The sequence below is a fragment of the Taudactylus pleione genome, unplaced genomic scaffold (genome assembly GCF_031769625.1).
Source record: "Taudactylus pleione unplaced genomic scaffold, aTauple2 ptg000053l, whole genome shotgun sequence".
NCBI classification, from domain to species: Eukaryota; Metazoa; Chordata; class Amphibia; order Anura; family Myobatrachidae; genus Taudactylus; species Taudactylus pleione.
Window position 1 is genome coordinate 24,462,501 of NW_028284455.1, and position 20,804 is coordinate 24,483,304.

The following is a 20,804-nucleotide window of genomic DNA, read 5'->3' on the forward strand; positions in this document are numbered from 1 at the left end:
GGTGCTTGAAACGTGGTATTAAAGCAGGATTGCTGTATGGCCTGAAGGGCCTAGTAGACAGCGTAGCTAGAAACGTGGTTTAGAAGCAGGATAGCTGCATGGCCTGGAGGCTCTGTAGACAGCGATGCTTGAACCGTGGTATAGAAGCAGAATAGCTGTGTGGCCTGGAGGGCTTCGTAGACAGCGATGCTTGAACCGTGGTATAGAAGCAGGATAGCTGTATGACCTGGAGGCTCTAGACAGCGATGCTTGAACCGTGGTATAGAAGCAGGATAGCTGTATGGCCTGGAGGCTCTGTAGACAGCGATGCTTGAACCGTGGTATAGAAGCAGGATAGCTGTATGGCCTGGAGGGGCCTGCAGACAGCGTTACTTGAAACGTGGTTTAGAAGCAGGATAGCTGTATGGTCTGGAGGGCCCTGGAGACAGCGTTGCTTGGACCCCGGGTACTTGGGTCACTTAAAAGCCGGTGAGCAGAATACACGCAGCATGTAGAAAATATAGCTGGAAGTCTGGATGCACAGAGAGCAGCTTGCATAACCAAAAGTTCCACATGAAAACTCTATAGCCGACAGGGCGGCGACAGTCCAGGAAGTTCAAATAGGATCAGCTGCCAATCAGGCAACACTAGGAGGAAACATGTGAAATCCTCTGACGTCTGGGTCTCCTAGCAACCGGCAACCTAGAAGCATGGTCAGGAGCAGGAGGAATACTGGCAGGAGCAAGTCCTGGACTGGACTTGTAACAAGTTACCTCTTTGAAGGATCCTACGGATAGATAGGTGGAATCTTGCCTGAAATCGATATACTCTCTTTCAGGAGCTGTTGCCTGTCTGACCAGGGCTATTGCATGGATGGCCAAAGCTATAAAGAGCTGGGCTGACGCACTTGAAGACTCTTTTTCCCTCAGAGGCTTCTAGGGATCAAATGTCTTTTGTTGCTCACATTCAAGATGCAGCTTCCTATATTGGAAAGCAACATTGGATGCCAGTCTCCTAACCTCCAGAGTTGCGGCCGCGGCTGTGTCTGCCTGCCGTACCCTGTGGCTATGCTCATGGAAGGCAGATGCAGATTCCAAGAAAGGCCTAGAAGGGTTACCCTACAATGGGGAAATCTTGTTTGGCCCAGACCTTGTCAGCATTGTAACCACGTTGGCAGCATCAAAAACTGCATTTCTGCCTTCAGCAACTACTACCACAAGGCCTCGGACTACATCCTTTAAGTCCTTTGGTCCTCAAGGAAAGCCTAAAGGTCAGTCCTTTCCTAGGCAGTCGGCTTCCACTAGGGTCGCCAAACCCAGGACCAAGCACACCTGGAACACCAGACGCCCTGCTTCAAAACCCGAGGATAAACCTTCAGCCTGACGGGCCGGGCCTCCCTCTCCCAGAGTGGCCCCTTAAAAAGTGGGAGGCACATATAGAAACCGTTGTAATTCCTACACCGTTCACCTGATTTGGATGTAATTGCCCTCAAATTAAATCTGAAAGGCTGCAGTTAAATCACATCTTGTTTGTTTCATTTCAAAGCCATTGTGGTGGTGAATAGAGGCCAAAATCTGAAAATTCTGTGAATGTCCCAATATTTATGGACCTGACTGTATGTGGACCGTACCAGTTCAATTAGGAAATCAGACTCCATATTTGTGCTCTAAGGATTTCACAAGAAAGGATGGCCAGCCAACAAACATTGGCTTGATGGCTTTGCATGTCTATCCCACAGGCCTACATGCAGGCAGGCCTTTTTGTACCGGCTACTGTTACTGCTCATTCTACTTACTCTGTGGGTCCTTCATGGGCAGCTTGCTGTGGCACCTCGGCTAAACAGCTTTGTAAGACGGCCACTTGGTCCTCTGTCCATACCTTTCTGAGGTTCTATGCCTTTGATACACTTGCCTCTCAGGATGCTTCATTTGGAGGCAGGATTCTCCTCTCAGAGCAGGAGCGTCCCCACCCTTAAATGATTTCTTTGGGACATCCCCAAGGTCTACCTGTGGAGCCCTATGGACCCTGAAGAAGAAAATGTGAGTTATGGTAAAACTTACCTTTGTTAACTCTCTTTCTTCGAAGTCCATAGGGTCCACAGGGCATCCACCCTGAAGCACCTGGCTTCATATGGGCTATGTTTCTGGTCACCGGTTTCCCGTCTCCTCCGTGAGAGTGATTCTTGTGTGTACCAGTCTTCTTTCTTCTCCTCCGACCTTGTCACAAACTGAGGTGCCTCAGGGTATAGGGGGGTGACCGATGCATCCTGGGAGCTATAGCTTTAACCGCATGGTGCCCGGTGTCCTCATCCACCACCTACACCCCAAGGTCTCCCTGTGGACCCTATGGATTTCAAAGAAAGAGCGTTAACAAAGGTAAGTTTTACCATAACTCATTTTTCAAACCCAACAAACTTTATTTTGACTTTTAGAAAATGAATCTTGTTCAGAGATGCAAACGCTAATAAATGTGATTTAAAAAAAATCAGTATGCATAATAAAATGTAGAACAAAACAGAAAGACCACCATCAAATTAACTGTAAGCTTTAAAGGAAGTAGTGTCTTTTTAAAAATACTAGCTGACGTACCCTGCGTTGCCTGGTTTAAATCTTCAAGCTATGTGATGTTGTCCAAGTCCATCCAGTGGAAGGCCCAAAACAGGCTCTCTGCGTCAGTGTTCTTCCCAGCACACTCTGCCGTGAGCACCCCAACTACTCCATTAGGGATCCCAGACCAATTGCCACCCCTCTGTGAAGTTTTCATCCAAATCCATCCATTGGAAGGCCCAAAACAGGCAACTGGGGTAAAAGTTCTGCCCAGCATACACAAACGGGAGGTCCAACCAGGACCTCAACCCCCTAGTATGTCTTCTAGGATCCAATGTTACCTCTCTGTGAAGTTTTTGTATAATTATGTGATGTCATCCAAATCCATCCAGTGGAAGGCCCTGAACAGGGTCACTTCACTGAGGTCCAACCGGGACCTCAACCACTCCATTAGGCATCCCAGACCATTTGCCACACGTCTCTGAAGTTTTTATCCAAATCCATCCAGTGGAAGGCCCAGAACAAGCTTCCTGGGTCAAAGTTCTACCCAGCTTACACCAACAGGAGGTCCAACCAGAAAATTAACCCCTAGTATGTTTTTTGGAATCCAATGTTACCACTGTGTGAAGTTTTTGTCCAAATCCATCCAGTGGAAGGCTCACAACAGTCTTCCCAGGTCAAAGTTCTGCCCAGTGTACACCAATGGGAGATCCGACCAGGTCCTCAAACCCCTAGTATGTCTTCTGGGATCCAATGTTACCACTCTGTGAAGTTTTTGTCCAAATTATTTGATGTCATCCAAATCCAAGATGTCATCCAAATCCACCCTGCGAAAGGCCCAGAACAGGCTCCCTTAGTCAAAGTTTTACCCGGCGCACTTCGCCGTGAGGTCCGCCCGGGACCCCAACCACTCCATGAGGCATCCCAGATCAATTGCCACCCTTCTGTGAAGTTTTCATCCAAATCCATCCAGTGGAAGACCCAGAACAGGCTTCCCGGGTCAAAGTTCTGCCCCTTGATCCCGGGTCAAAGTTCTGCCCAGTGTACACCAACAGGAGGTCCGACCTGCACCTCAACCTCCTAGTATATTTTCTGTGATCCAGTGTTGTCACTCTGTGAAGTTTTTGTACAAATCCATCCAGTGGAAGGCTCAAAACAGGCGCCTCATGTCAAAAGTTCTGCCCAGTGTACACCAATGGGAGGCCCAACCGGGACCCTAAACCCCCCCTCTAAAACCTGGCCAGGAGCCAACTAGACTACCTCGCGTTGATTTAATCCCAATCGGTGCAGGGTGTCCAAATGTATAAACGACTGACAACAAATAGACCAATGAAATTTGTATACAAGATAAAAAATAAAATGTAAAAAATTGTGGGAGACAAAGCGGCGGTCACAGAGGAGGAGACCAACATTTGGGTAAGGAGAGACATAGATGAGCAGAGAGCCATTGAAAGAAGCTAGAGAAAGAAAGAAGAGATGCTTAGGCACCACTTACCTGGAGAAGTAGATGCACAGCAGAGGTAGGTGGAAGGTTGAGAGGTGAGGAGGGTGTGCACTACTCAGCATGTGTACTACACAAGAGGCTACAGCAGAGTAGTCACACGCCTCTGTTTTGTAATATTGTACATATTTGTTTAAGCACAATGTCAGGACTGCGACTATTTCAGTACATAAAGATAAGATTACTTTTTCCAAAGTTCCTTTGTGGTCGTTGGAGAAGCTATCCTGCTTGCTGGCGTTTTTCACATACAGGGAATTGAGAGTTAAAGTGATCATCTCCAAGGTGTTGTCAGGTTGTGGGATTCCTAGATTGCTCATTATTTCAAACCTGACTCCATTTGGGTCACATGTTCTGAACTTCCTATGGATCACAGACCTCTAGTATAAAGCCTGTTACTTTATACAGGCTCAGTGTCTGTGCAATGTTACTTTCAGGTCTTTCTTGAACTCCTGCCAGATCCCTTCTGTGCCTGTGGGTTGCTGTGAACTTTGCTATATTTCCGCTCATGTTCCAGATAAACTTCTGATGCCAGTTACCAGCCGCACTACAGAGCTCAGCATAGCCATTGCCTAAGTATTGCTTTTTGCTCCACTGCTGTGGTTTCACCTTTTGCTGCACTATTTACTTTGTCTGTTGCCTCTCACTCCTGTGGACATCAAACCCATCTACGTTACAGTTGTCAACTGCACCGTTACAGATATCACCGTATTGTGGGCCCCAACCCCGTTCCGGATTCGTCACACCACAGGGCTCAACCCTGTTCCGGAACCACACCGCTTCACAGGGCTCAACCCTGCTTCAACCTCATTGCATCACAGGGCTCAACCCTGCTCCGACCTCACCGCATCACAGGGCTCAACCCTGCTCCGACCTCACTGCATCACGGGGCTCAACCCTGCTTCGACTTCACTGCATCACAGGGCTCAACCCTGCTCCGACCTCACCGCATCACAGGGCTCAACCCTGCTCTGACTTCACTGCATCACAGGGCTCAACCCTGCTCCGACTTCATCGCATCACAGGGCTCAACCCTGCTCCGACCTCACTATCACAGGGCTCAACCCTGCTTCGACCTCACCGCATCACAGGGCTCAACCCTGCTCCGACCTCACAGCATCACAGGGCTCAACCCTGCTCCGACCTCACAGCATCACAGGGCTCAACCCTGCTCCATCTTTCACCGCATCACAGGGCTCACTGCTCCGGATCTCCATCACTACAGTGTTCCACCCAGTTGAATCACCTCTATACCATCCTGAGGTGTTATCCTCATGCTGGACTGGGGGTTCCCTACCATATTAACTTTTCTAAGTTAAAGACTATAGGGGGGGTTTTCTCCTATACTCATTATTGCTTATGTAAACCTCAGTGTTGTTGAGACTTTATGTGAGACGTTGCTATTATATTTCTCCTGTGAATAACCTCTATTTACTTTTATTCCGTGCTATCGAGATTTCATGAAAAGGTCATTCCTAAAGCCACCCCAGTTTATTGTGCCTAGTAGGCCTGCCTGCTCCCAGGAGTCTCAAGTGTCGGCAGCCGTGACACATAAACTTTGCGGCAGGGTTACTTCAGCCCCACAACCAGGTAGACATACTAAAGTGGACCAATATGAGAGTGGCCTGTCTACCAGCCTGCAAAGATTAAAAAAATGCCTGAAAACCCACCTATTCATTAAAGCCAACCAGCCCTCAAGTCCGCTGTCCTCCCTCCTCATCTCTTCAGATTTCACCTGCCAGTTTTAAATCCCAGTTCCTTAGACTGTAAATCTCAAGTGTACTCCCACTCACATTTAGAAAATCTTATCCTCTCTGTCCGCCTTTCACAGTGCATGGGGTCATTGAGTGCTACTGTTAATAATGGTCTCTGATTTTGTTGTAATATTATCTACACTTTAGTTGTACCATATAAATAAAAGATAATATTAATCTTTGGTAAATCTTAATGGTATTTTCGTTCTACGTTTATGGATGATTTAGTGACACATCTGATGAGTGACCATCTCTACTCTAATTCAAATGTTTCCAGGGTTCATAAGGGGGGAGGAGAGGTGGGGCTAGTTTATACCTTATACAAAAATCTGTGAATGAACCCAAGATAAAGTCCCTTGTTACATGCCAAAACAATGTTGCCTTCAAGGAAAAGCAATTTTTTTCCATGAAAAGAATGTACCTGCAGATTGGAGTTAAAAACTACAGTTTAATGCCAAAAATCCTAGATTGCGCACTTGGGTCTCAAAAATCCAAAGGCTAAATATAATATTAATGGCACTATACTGGAAACTACTGAAGACGAAGGGATCTAGTAGTCACTATTTCAGGTGACTTAAAGGCAAACAAACATTGTAACAAAGCAATGAGGAAGGCAAGTTAGATACTTGGTTGCATAGAGAGAGGAATCAGTAGCAGAAATAAGTGATAATACCACTGTATAGGTCATTGGTACATCCTCATCTTGAATACTGTGCTCAGTTCTGGTGGCCATATCTCCAGAAGGATATTAATACATTAGAGACTGTACAAAGAAGGGCAACTAAAATGGTACAAGGCAGGGCCGGACTGACCATCGGGCACTTCTGGCAAATGCCAGAAGGGCCGATGGCTGCGTGGGCCGGTCTGTCCGTCTAAAAAGATACAGTACTATTGAAATTGTCTCTCCCAAAATGGCCGCCGCTTCATAGTAGACATCGTAGCACATTGCCATTTGAGAGGTCTTCATTTGCCATGTTCTGCTGCCAGATGCTAGAGGACCAGCTGTACCTCTAGTAACAGGGAGCAGCTATTTTGGCAAAATCCTGGGCAAGACCTGCATGCTGCCTCCCCTGCCTTTCAGGTAAGTATTTTTTTTTTTTCATTATGTGTGTGTCTACTAGGGGGTGGCACTACTGTGGGGGGATTACTACTAGGGACACTGCATCAGGGGTGGTACTACTGTGGGGGGATTACTACTAGGGGGACTACTATTACAAGGGAGGAGACAACTACTAGGGATACTACTGTGGGGGACTACTACTACAAGGGGGGGCTAGTAGGGGTACCGCATTGGGAGACCACTACTGGGGGTACTGCATATGGGGGGACTACTAGGGGCACTACAAGGGGGGGACTACTACTAGGGGCACCACAAGGGCTACAAGGGGGGACTACTATTAGGTGCACTACAAGGGGAGGGGACTACTACTAGGGGCACTGCATAGGGGGGAGACTACCACTGGGATCACTGCACCACTACTGGGAGCTCTATATAAAGGGCAATACTGGGGGCACTATATCGGGGGATCACTACTGGGGGCTCTATATAAAAGGCAATACTGGGGGTACTGCATTGGGGGACTGCATTCTGGGACCACTACTGGGGGCTCTATATAAAGGGCAATACTGGGGATACTGCATAGGGGGGGACTACAACTGGGCCATTATTTAAAGGGCACTGCATAAGGGGTACCACTTGGGGCACTGCATGGGGGGACTACCACTGGGTGCACTGCATAGGGTGTACCACTACTGGGGGCACTGCATAGGGTGCACTACTACTGGGGACACTATAAGGGGCTTACTACTGGGGGCACAAGGGTCACTGCACAGGGGGGACCACTACTGGAGCACTGTATAAGGGGCACTGCATAGGGGGGATCACTACTGGGGGCCTGCATATGGGTGACCACTACTGGGGGCACTGCATTCTGGGAGTACTGTATGGAAAGGACTGTTCCCAGAGTGACGAGAAAAGGGTATGTGTAATGTTTATGGCATTTTCCATGAGACCACGGCCCCTTAATTTGGACCTAACCCTCCACCCTACGTACCTAAACCTAACCCTCCCCCTATTTCTGTACTCATTCTGCTCTCCAGCTCCATTATGCCCCCTGTTCCCCTCTCCCCATGTCTGTTCATGTTCTGCTCTCCCCTCCCACCTGTGCCCCCTGTTCCCCTCTCCACATATCTGTACATGTTCTGCTCTCCTGTGTACTCTGCCCTCCCACCTGTGCCCCCTGTTCCCCTCTCCCCATGCCTGTACATGTTCTGCTCTCCCATGTTCTCTGCCCTGCCATCTCTGTGCCCCCTGTTCCCCTCTCCCCATGCCTGTACATGTTCTGCTCTCCCATGTTCTCTGCCCTGCCATCTCTGTGCCCCCTGTTCCCTTCCCCCCATGTCTGTATCCCTTCTGCTCTCCCATATACTCTGCCCTCCCACCTCTGTGCCCCCTAATCCACACTCCCCATGTCTGTACCCCTTCTGCTCTCCCGTGTTCTCTGCCCTCCCACCTCTGTGCTCCCTGTTCCCTTCTCCCCATATCTGTACCCCTTCTGCTCTCCCATGTATTCTGCCCTCCCACCTCTGTGACCCCTGTTCCTCTTTCCCCATGTCTGTACCCCTTCTGCTCTCCCGTGTTCTGGCCTCCCACCTCTGTGACCCCTGTTCCCCCTCCCCATGTCTGTACCCCTTCTGCTCTCCCGTATACTCTGCCTCCCACCTCTGTGCCCCCTATTCCCTTCTCCCCATGTCTGTACCCCTTCTGCTCTCCCGTATACTCTGCCTCCCACCGCTGGGTATTTAAGTTGTGTAAATTGCTTGCTATTAATGTCTTTGTAAAAGTGGTGAAGAATGGCATAAAGCAGTATTTTTTGGTAAAAATAAGTAGTCCAGTCAAATTTGGGGTACCTGAAAATGGTTGCTAGCATATTTTTATGTCTCTAAAGTGAGCTTTTTTAAAACGTGAAAAAATCCACCTGCTGCATGCACCTGAAATCCCAAAAACAAATGACCCATCCTTGCAACCCCCAAGAAGCCTATTTCACTAATTTTTATTCTTGTTCCCCCACTTCTTACATTTTCACCCCAAAAATTATGTCTTTTTTTGGGGTGTTCTTTTGTTTTTTTTGCAGATTCGTCCTTTGGGGGCTGTCCCAAGGGTTCTGAGTCGTTTCCCCACGTTTGCACTCCAAAATAAAGATTTTGCACTTTTCACCTGCTATTCATTGGAGAATCTTTTTTGCCGAATTCAGTGCATTGAGTTTCCACTTAGGCAAAATCGTCATGGAATTGAATTAGGCAAAAAGTTTTTAGGCAATATTTTCGCAAAAAAACAGGCGAAAAAAGCTTTTCTCTAATTGAATACGGCCCATAATGTTTCGTAATGGAACGTAGTGTAGCACTGGAAAAAAGTCATAACGTGCAATACAACTTTTTGTCCACCAGGTGTGGCTTTTCTTAAACTACATGGCACATGCGTCAGATTTCCAATGCATTTTCTGTATCACTGCCCAATGATTGACTGACAGAAGCTGTGATTCGTTACACTATAGTACAGCATTTTCATCATGGAATCAGGGCTGTAGAAGAATGTAATAAATTATTAAATCATTACAGTACAGTATGTGTGTGAGTCCTGTACTATTTTAAAAAATATATTTTTTTATATTTTTGTCTCGGGCTCAGACAGAGGTCACAGGCACGCACAGCTTTCACTGAAACGTGATAAATGTGTTTACATGTACTGTACTAGTATAGTATGTAGAAAGGAAGACGCATTTTTTTATTATTATCATTATTATTATTACACTGCGCCTTCCCTAACGGCAGTGGGTGGGGTGCACAAGGATTCAGCAAATCTATGTGAAAGCCTTCTTGGCCTAGTGGTAAAGTGGTGGTTTTACATTGCCATGGTCTGAGGCTCAAATACCACCACAGCCTAATATTATGTTGTCATCACGATTACTTTAGATTCATTCCTCTATATATATATTTTTTAATTAAGTACAGTGGCGGATTGAGGCCATCCGCACCAATCGAGTTTAAGACGCACCCACTGGTTTTGGGGGTTCAGGGACTCAAATGCAACCTCAGTTTTAAGAAAGACCACATCATTTATTGTTCCATAATGTTGCACTGGTGTATTGAAAGCACTACATTGCTCCACAACTCCCCTGCACCCTGCAATGGCACACCCATACAGTTATGGGGTGCAGTGGCTCAATTGTTGGGCTTCAGATGCACTCCCAACGTCAGGGGCTCAGACGGCTCAACTGCTGCGCCCATTTTAGCACTCTTGCATATCTTGGTTTTATGAGCTGCTGCAATGTCCCTGACCCTCTAGGGTGACCCTGCGTGACCCTAGACACATACAGATGGGTCCTCATACATCCAGCCTCCTTGCACGTTAAACAGGCCTAGTGGCACCATGCCATGGAGTGATTCGGTAGCGCAAATGTCTTTTATGCGACTTATTACCTTCAAATGCGTTTGAATCACACAGCAAGGTGAATAAATAGCACAAACAGCTCATAAAATGATATGCAGCATGCCTATATTCTGTGAGCGAGTGCGGGTGGAACGGCACGCGAAACGCTACGTTACAGTATCAGCGACTGTAACTCTGTAACGTAGTGATTCACATGAAGATACACCTGCACTCGCTCACAGAACATAGGCATGTTGCATATCATTTTAATCAGCAGAAGCTGCTTGTGCCAATATGATGCATTTGAAGGTAAAAAAGATGCACGAAAAGATGAGTGGCGCTACTGAGTCACACACAGCACTCTAGCGCTATGTGTGAAGCAACTGGTAGTGCACGGAGGATAGATGTATGTGGACTCATCTCTATTACTGTGCTACAATGTCTCTGACCCTAAACGTGACCCTAGATGCATATTACTGTACCGAGCCCCAATAAATTGACCAGAAGACACACACTAAGCATTACATAAAGACCAATCAACTGAAGTTCAGTTATTTTAAGGAACTCTACTGAACTCCAAACATTTATCTCAACATCCACCACTTGGCATCTCCGCTATACAGTAGACATTGTATTGTACACAATACAGGGCCGTCTGTATGATGCTCGGGAAGTTTTATCATGTCAAGTTCATAAGGACGGCCCTGTAAAGTTGCACAATATTTATGCACTACATTTAAACGCAGGCAGTATTTTCCATGCATGTAAAAAAAAGTTAATTTTCACCCCTTGAATCACAGCAGTGTCTGTCCAGGGGCATATTTGATGGATTTTCTCCAAACTCTAAATGAGGCCTTCCAACCTTCAATAATGTTAATGTATTAGGTTGAGGGGTATTTTGGATATCAGAATATTCCGTATTTTGGAGTAATTGCACACCATAATGAGATATCTTGGGAAAGGGAACTAAATCTAAACATAAAATGCATGTATGTTTCATATGCACCTTATACACGCAGCCTGCAGGTAATTTAATACAATATTTTCAATAATGTTGTGGCTCACACAAAGTTTGTGTGCATACATGAAATTTATTTGTTTCATATACACCTTATACACAGAGCCTGAAGTTATTTTTATACAATATTTTTAATAAATGTGTGCCTTAATCAAAGATTGTGTGCATTGGACCATCAAAGAGCAAATGTATTTCGGAATATTCCATATTTTGGAATATTTGGATGTGGGAGACTCAACCTGTCGTTGGAAGAAACATGTTAGTAATGCTCACAAATTGGTTTGATTCACTCAGCAGTAAATCATTTAGCAGACCATCATAGAATAGGAGTAGCTTTAGTAGTAAGTAGCCAGCTTAATAGATTTGAACGGTTTTCCATTTGAGTCTGATCACGATGAAGAAAAAAAGAATAGTATAAATGTAAAAAATAAAAATTCAGAGTTTTTCATTAAAAAAATTTCATTTAATAAAGTTGATTTCTTTTTTTTATGTTGTCAATATTTCCTGTTATTATTATGAGTCGTGATCCTTGTTAGATCTCTTCACTAGCTCTTTATATATACACTCTTTTCACCTGAAATAGGGTTTTTCCAACCTGAATAAATAGGCCACTTGGTGGAAGAAAACCTTTTCACATACATATAAAGCAGAATTGACATGAAACACAATATACATTGCTAATTTTCAACTTTATTTGATCTATAATGGCGGGTCCGCACTGCACACCCTGCACTCTTATTACTTAAAACTTACCTCTCCGAGGTCTCGCGCCGGGTGTCAGCGCTGTACAAAAAGGCGGAATAATGGCCACCGCGGCCATTTTTCTGGCGTTTTGCGCAGCACAGTAGACTCCGGGCACACACTAGTGCCCAGAGTCTACTAATGCTCCGGTGGCTGGCCAGCCGCGATTGTCGGCTGCCGGCCGCCAGGAAGAGAGGAGGGGGCCCTGGACAGGGAATGCACACGGGCCCTTTCCTCTCTAAAGATGGCCCTGATAAGGCTCAACTACTAACTAAGTTATGTGCATTTAGTTCATAATTGCCAAATCTCCCTGTTTGCCAGGGAGACTCCCAGAAATAGTAGCAATTTTCCTGACTCCCTGAAGAGTCTAGCAATCTCCCTGATTGCACCTTACCCCCATTATGTAGCTGTTATATACTTGGAAAAAAAATCAGATATGCAGTGCCTCTGGAAAGTATATACAACGCTTCACTTTTTCCACATTTTGTGATATTACAGCGTTATTCCAAAACGGAATAAATTAATTTTTGTCCTCAAAATTCTACACACAATACCCCATAATGACTGTGTAAAAAGTTTTTTTCGAGATTTTTGCAAATTTCATTAAAAAAACTAAGAAATCACATGTACGTACATAAGTATTCACAACCTTTGCTCAATACTTTGTTGATACACATTTGGCAGCAATTACAGCCTCAAGTGTTTTTGAATATGATGCCAAAAGCTTGGCACACCTACCTTTGGGCAGTTTCGCCCATTCCTCTTTGCAACACCTCTCAAGCTCCATCAGGTTGGATGGGAAGCGTCGGTGCACAGCCATTTTCAGATCTCTCCAGAGATGTTCAATCAGATTCAAGTCTTGGCTCTGGTTGGACCATTCAAGGACATTCACAGATTTGTCCTGAAGCCACTCCTTTGATATCTTGGCTGTGTGCTTAGGATCGTTGTCCTGCTGAAAGATGAACCACCGCCCCAGTCTGAGGTCAAGAGCGCTCTGGAGCAGGTTTTCATCCAGGATGTCTCTACATTGCTGCATTAATTTTTCCCTCTATCCTGACTAGTCTCCAGTTCCTGCATCCCCACAGCATGATGCTGCCACCACCATTCTTCACTGTATGGATGGTATTGGCCTGGTGATGAGCGATGCCTGGTTTCCTCCAAACATAACGCCTGGCATTCACACCAAAGAGTTCAATCTTTGTCTCTCATGGTCTGAGAGTCCTTCAGGTGCATTTTGGCAAACTCCAGGTAGGCTGCCATGTGCTCTTTACTAAGGGGTGGCTTCCGTCTGGCTACTCTACCATACAGGCCTGATTGGTGGATTGCTACAGAGATGGTTGTCCTTCTGGAAGGTGCTCCTCCACAGAGGAATGCTGTAGCTCTGACAGAGTGACCATCGGGTTCTTGGTCACCTACCTGACTAGGGTCCTTCTCCTCCGATTGATCAGTTTAGACTGCCAGCCAACTCTAGGAAGAGTCCTGATGGTTCCCGAACTTCTTCCATTTACAGATGATGGAGGCCACTGTGCTCATTGGGTCCTTCAAAGCAACAGATATTTTTCTGTACCCTTCCCCAGATTTGTGCATTGAGACAATCCTGTCTCGGAGGTCTACAGACAAATCCTTGGACTTCATGCTTGGTTTGTGTTCTGACATGCACTGTCAAGTGTGGGACCTTATATAGACAGGTGTATGCCTTTCAAAATCATGTCCAATCAACTGAATGTACCACAGGTGGACTCCAGTTAAGCTGTAGGAACATCTCAAGGATGATCAGTGGAAACGGGATGCACCTGAGCTCAATTTTGGGCTTCATGGCAAAGGCCATGAATACTTATGTACATGTGATTTTTTTTGTGTTTTTTTTAATTAAATTTGCAAAATCTCAAAAAAACTTTGTACACTTTGTCATTATGTGGTATTGTGTGTAGAATTTTGAGGACAAAAATGATTTTATTCCATTTTGGAATGAGGCTGTAACATAACAAAATGTGGAAAAAGTGAAGCGTTGTGAATACTTTCCGGATGCACTGTATATACATTCAAATTGTATAATCAGTGCTATTTCCCTGAATTGGTTATAAGGCTCAATGATCCCTATGGCTACATGCATTTTCTGAAAAGTATCCGTGTGTTTTCATCAACAAGTAGATTGTACTTTTTGATTTGAGGCTGATTTACATTTGGATTAGAGTTAATTTTGTGACGTGCCTCTCAGATGTAGCAGTACATGTCCACTTTACAGCCGTGCTCATAAGTGTTGCTTTCACAATCTCCCTGAATTGTTTTTTCAAAAGTAGGCAAGTATGATATAGTTTATAGAAAGGGGGCCCTAGACTGCACACCCTGAATATATATATAATGGGAGGTGCTACCTGTGGAGACTATTGTTGCAAACACAAGAAAAGAAAGTACAAGTGCACAACTCCAACATTACTAATTATATATAATACATTATGCAATAGAATTTTGCAATACATAGAGGTTTTAGCATAATCATGGCCATGGTTATGGGCCTACCCACCGCGCCCAGGTAACCTCTGAGGGTAGGTCCCTAACCTACTGGTGTTGAAATCCAGAGCACAGGACACCCCCAACAATAGTCTCCACAGGTAGCACCTCCCATTATATATATATTCAGGGTGTGCAGTCTAGGGCCCCCTTTCTATATACTCTATTTAGAGTGCTTCCATGCACACATGAAGGTTTGAGACGCCTTCAGCCTAGATTAGCACCCCTTCCCCATTGGTTTTAAGCAGGGATTCTGGCATTTTGACTGCACCTTAGTACAAGGCACAATCCTAGGTAAGTCCTAAAAAATGTTATATTGCAGTGCAGCTATGGGTTGATTTTTGGGGCATGGGTCCCCTGGATTGCTTTGGTTGGGCTGCATCAGGGCATCGCATTATAAACACATTTTCCTTTTTGCACTTTTAGCACCTTTATTGTTTGTTTAATATATATGTATTTTTCACCTTATATATGCAGCAGCAGCTGCTCTTATCTATCTTACACTTTTCTTACACTTCACCTCTCATTAGAGTGATGCCCTGGGGTGGCTCAGCTGGGCCTGTTTGGGGGTGTCCTGTGCTCTGGATTTCAACCCCAGTAGGTTAGGGACCTACCCTCCATGGCCATCATTATGCTAAAACCTCTATGTATTGCAAAATTCTATTGCATAATGTATTATATATAATTGGTAATGTTGGAGTTGTGCACTTGTACTTTCTTTTCTTAAGTATGATATAGTTCTCTACACAAATGTGCTTATTTCCTCAAGTAGTGCATAGCAAAATGCATACTTTCCGATATTTGGAACTGAATATTTTTTTTCAATTTTTTTTTGGAATCACTATCGTGATCCCTTTTGAATCTCTTTGCTTCGTTACTGCATGTATTACATTTCTCATCGATGTTGAATGTTTATATTGCGTATGTATTTTTGCGCATATAATTAAGCTGATCCAGCATTCGTTAGACATAGATATACTTAGTTTTTCACCAAGGAATCTATACCAATCATACCATACTTGAATTTATTTACTAGCAAAGCACAATTGTTCATTAACCTATAGTAACCAATTAAGCATTTGATTTAATTTTTGAAGAACTTAGAAATAGATTGATCGAAGTTAATTGGCAATTCATTGCCATGGGATACTAAAATTTAAAACTATTTACAATAATTAATATTTTAGTACAGTTATTGTATGTACAAAATTGTTAATATATTTATTGCTTTTTTTATTTTTTTCAATTCTTGTGTTGGTTTGCAATTGAAGTAAAAGAAGAATTAATACCTTTCAACCAAATGAAGATGATTGCCTTTCACAAGAAGACACTGGTATGTCTTAACAAAATAATTGGCAAATATTAGCAAGTAGCTGCCATGGCTAGTTGGCGTAATCTTAAGATTTTTAAGTTGTAAAATAGTTTAATGTTATGTTTTCTCAAATGAAGATAAAATAAAATCGATCTAATATGAAGATATTCTGGAATCATCAATATATGCATTAGAAAGGATTCTATGTACCATTGCATTACCTGGTCCTGCGAGATGCGTTAAGTAGCAATGCGATGTAGCTAGGACGCACCAGGAGACTGATTAATTTGATATGTAACACTTGTACGAGGTGTGGCTATTAAATGATGAGACTGATATGTACTTCTATGTACTCCCCTTCTGCATCCACACCGCAGCATTCTTATTTTCCATTTGTCAAGGACGTGCTGTAGCTAGTCTCAGCAGCTCCGTCGTTTTCTTCTTTACCTCACTAACTGATGCAAAACGGGTTCCATTGAGTACAGATATGACTTTAGGGAAAAGAAGGAAGTCACACGGTGTTAAGTCTGGTGAGTAAGGAGGGTGTTTTAGCACCGCAATCTGTTTCTCGCCCCAAACACTGCTTCATGAAGAGAGCTGTGTGGGCTGGTGCAGTGTCCTTGGAGAATGAAACCATTTTTCCACAACTTCTGAACTCTTTCTTTGATTCTTACCCGCAAAGTTGTTAGAACATTTTTATAGTAGTATGGATTCATCATTTGCATGCAGAGGTGACAGTCATACTATCTAACCCGTAAGCCTCAATTAGCAAACAAAAAGATTTGGTGGGCATTTTGTTCAACTTAACTAAAAATGTAAAGTTAACACGTTGCTCTAGTTTTAAACTGAGCATTTTACGGCACACAGGAAAAACACAACTTTTCGAACGCTAAACTATCGGGTAAGAGGTGCAATACATACAAAACTGTTTTGGGATAGTTCAAGGTCAATGTTCCCCCACTCCCTTTTAACTCACGCAGTATGGTTACTTTTTGTTTAGTGCATCTCGTATATCTGTGTGTGGCTATGTCTCTGAACCAGCATGCAAAGTGCTATAATGCAGCGGCTGCAGCTTTATTTAATGCCAAGTTCAGTTTACAGACTCAGTTGCACACAGATATACAAGTGTTGCTTATCAAATTAATCAGCACAGCCTCCAGGTGCGTCCCAGTTGCATCACATTGCTACTTAGACGCATTTTCAGCAAAAAAAGATGCCCAAGACTAGCAGAGTCTCACAGGACCTGGCGGTTCACTCACGCCAGGCAAATTGCGCTGCATGGCGTATTGAGGCTAGATGAGCAAGGACACATCTCTATGCTTCACATGGATGGTTTGGGTGGTCAGTACGCATCATTTTTTATCTTTGCTCTCACTGCAAAGCAAAACGAATATGTAATAGAAATATGACACTTCACTAAAAAACAACAACAATTTTTGTCTGCTTCCGCCCACAAGTTATTTAAACTTATTTCCAAGGTAAAACGTACAGTAAAAATTCCAAACTAGTTTTTATTTATTGACTGTGTCAACAAATAAGACACACTGTAGTTTGGTGCTGCTTAGATATGATTTTGCTCACTTGCATTGGAGATATACACATTCAACATGCAGGGTATCATCTAATAACATGTCAGGCTGACAGCTTCCAAGGTTTTTGCCTATGTGTTGGATTGTTGCATTGCTTTGTAAGATTACTGGGAATTAATAATGCAATATCTACTTCTGTCAAAGGAAATGGTGTACAGCAGTGATTCTCAAATTTAAAACTGTATCTTTTAAAATTTGGCAATACAGGTAGAAGATGTAGAAAACATGCATCGTTAGTGGTCCCTGAGGCCCATATTTGGAAAACATTGGTGAACGAAGCTTCTTTTCTAGAAAAGGGGGTTGGTTGATTGATTTGCATACCTATGATATGTCCTGCTCCCAAAATCAGGGTTCTATGTTGTAAGCTCAAATTACACGACCCAATGTTTCGCAACTCTAGAACTCAAGCTCCCCTGACACTACAGGTTTCAAGGCTATCTGTCTTGTACAGGTGGACATTTGTGGGGGCTTGAGGAAAGCAGTTGGGAACCACTAACTACACAAGATTTCCAGTTTAACAAACATACCCTATAATAAAACAGCAGTTTGTGTGATCTGCTATGATGTTATCCACACTGCACACTGGTAATTTTGAGCTGATATATATTGAAAATGATATTAAAGCTTAATATCACCAAAATAATTTGACACCTTCCACTCAAATTTATAATTTAAGCCATAAATGGGGCCAGACCAAACAGGAGTAAAATTTATAATTAAAATGTAATAAACAGGATATTTCGAAAGTGACTGGAGGTCAAATGTTTGATGCAACATTTGCAGGTAGTACCCTTGTGTAATTTTTACAACTGCATTTGGTTTCTTACAGATCACAACTGAAATATATTTAGACATATGCCATATATGGTATGATAAATCAAAAATATTTTCACATTTATGTGTGATTAAAAGTATTGGCTGAAACGTATCCAAATTTTAAAATAGATCAAATGTAATAAAGCAAATAATTAATCTTTTGCAGTGATGTTTGAAGCTGAAAACATTCTACTGGACTTGGGAAAGGTTCTGCAGCGAGTAGCAGAGCCTCTAAAAAGTGCAGCTAAAAAGTTACACGCAGAAAAGGTTCATATGGTGATCAATTCCATTATTTACATGCTATTGAATGATATCATGTTAGTGCTCACTTAACTTTAAAATATTAGAACTAAAATCACTGGATGCTCAAATTTCGATTGCAAAATTTCAAGTGTATGCTTACAGACATCTGCTTATATAGAGTGCCATTGCTTACTGTATATCAGTTACACTAACATATTAAGTACTATCAGCCAGTTGCTACTCATTGTCATCATCACCATTGCACATATTTTCACCAGCCCTCTAGCATCCGCAAGAGATACACATCTTGACAGATGTACTGTATCTGCTGATGTGTACACATTTAATTGACTTGGGTTTACCTGAACAATCCGTAACTCATTTTACACCTATGCTTGTTATGGTTAAAGAACTGCTAAGTAATTGACCTTAGCCCTTTTTATATAACTGCGCTAAGCACTTACTGCATTTCTACAAAGCAGCTCTGCATGGCTTTTACTCTTGGAAATTGCAACTAGTGATTCTCAGAGCTTTCCTTAAGACTCTTAAGATTAGTTTATATCAGTTGATAACATATAACACATATACACAATCCTTCAATGTAATAAATCCAGTGGAAAGATTATGTTTGGTGTATCTTATATATCCAAGAAAAAAAAGAGGAAGATTCACAGCCACCAAAATGAATGCCTCTTACTCTTACTTGATAAAGATTAATTAGATGGCTTTCAAAAAAATCCCTTGTTTCTCCTCCAATCTACCAAAAAAATATGAGACTCCAAAATACAAAGAATCATAACACAATCTTGTGCAATAACGCTAGTACACATATTTACCAAGGAGATTGAAGTGTCACCTATTAAGTTTCATTTAGCTGTAGTATCTATGGCCCTCATTCAGACCCGGCCGCAAGCGCTGGGCACACGCAGCGGCCGCTCTGCGCGTGCGCAAGCCCCGGAGTGAGAGAGAAATTCTCTCGCTCCAGAGCACACTACAAAAGGGGCGGCTGTCGATGTTGATCGACAGCTCGCCCCGTTTTGTAGGCGGGGCGCGGGGGGGGGCTACACGAATGGAGACTTTCCTTAAGGAATGCCTGACGTTTTGTGGGCGGCCGCACTGACATCAGCAGTGATGTCAGTGGGGAGCTTCCTGATCGATCAGAGCAGGAAGCACCCTGGGGCTTGCGGTTGCCGAGACCCAACCTTAGGGTCTCGTCGCAAGCCCCGATGGTCGCGATGGTCTTGACCATTGCGACCATCAACCTGTCAGTCGCTAAAGCTGTGGGTGGTAACCCACAGCTTAGCTAGCAACCAGGAGGCCGCACTAAAACACACAAACGGCCGCCCTCATTCAGAACGAGCGCTCGCTTCTTGCGAGCGCCTCTGAATAAGGGCCTATGTGTGGTGTCTTTTGGTTTTAATTTCAAATGTCACTCTTATTGCTTGCCTGGAATGAACCATTCTATCATGGCAATTTTATGCAAAACAGTGAAAGTGTGGTGGACATATTTATCTGGGTATAAGTGCTTTCTCTAATTAAGGTGTATTTTTCAGCTGAATAATAACCCTATATTAGCTCATATTTATCAGTGACTGTGCTTACATTTAACGTGAATAAACATTAACACAGTTTCATATACTTGATTTATAGATATGCTAATATATGCTCAGAATGACTACAATTTTTGATTGTCTCTTTAGGATACGATCTTAAACAACAGTGGCTTAGAAGATCACTCCAGTGATGATGACTGTATTATTATTGATGGTGTGGAATTTAAGAGTGCAGAATCCATTGAAGCAGTAGCACAGAATTTAAAGCAAATAGATTGTTTAATGTCCAAATTCCCTAGTCATTTTTAATTAGAAGTTTTGAGATGTTTAGTGTAACACTTACAAAACAAACATGGTTGAAAATATTTTTTTTATTTGCTCCTTATTAATTTAACAGAATATGTTAAATGGTTGGTTAACGTGTGCATTTTTAATAATTAGTGTTTAGTGGCAGTGTTCATTTTTTTTCTTGTTTAATTAGGCTATTGTGCATTTGTTTATTATACTCTATTATAAATGCAAAAAGCTCAATTTTATAAACACATCATTTAAATGTAACATGTGGGTGTATTTGTTAATTAAGCATCATACAGCTATTATTTTTCTTGGTGCAATATCACATAGAGTAATTACTTTAAGGTTCAGAACTATTGGCATTACAGGAAGTGAAGAAGCTACAATCTATTGCAGAACTATTGGGCAAAACAATCATAAAATATACATACACTGAAGTGCCAAAAGTCTTGGGGTAGCAGTATCTAAAGGCAATGGTAGGTGGTGTCACTGTACTGTGATGTTTTGGAAATGCCCAGACC

At 43.1% G+C, this 20,804-nt stretch overlaps 1 protein-coding gene across 3 annotated transcripts in view; it reads left to right on the top strand.

Annotated features, from left to right (window-relative positions):
* ZCWPW2 (zinc finger CW-type and PWWP domain containing 2) overlaps nt 1–20,365 on the top strand; it is an 85,676-nt gene extending 65,311 nt beyond the window's left edge. For 2 of the 3 annotated variants that reach the window (XM_088463512.1, XM_088463511.1), the window contains 3 exons: nt 15,748–15,809; nt 18,360–18,460; nt 20,137–20,365. In XM_088463512.1, coding sequence (XP_088319638.1) covers nt 15,748–15,809; nt 18,360–18,460; nt 20,137–20,298 — 325 coding nt within the window. In that variant the 3' untranslated portion in view covers nt 20,299–20,365. Of the gene's footprint in view, nt 1–1,387; nt 1,402–9,625; nt 9,642–15,747; nt 15,810–18,359; nt 18,470–20,136 lie in introns of all 3 variants that reach the window. The other variant, XM_088463513.1, reaches the window with a different exon arrangement.
* The last annotated feature ends 439 nt before the right edge of the window (nt 20,366–20,804 follow it).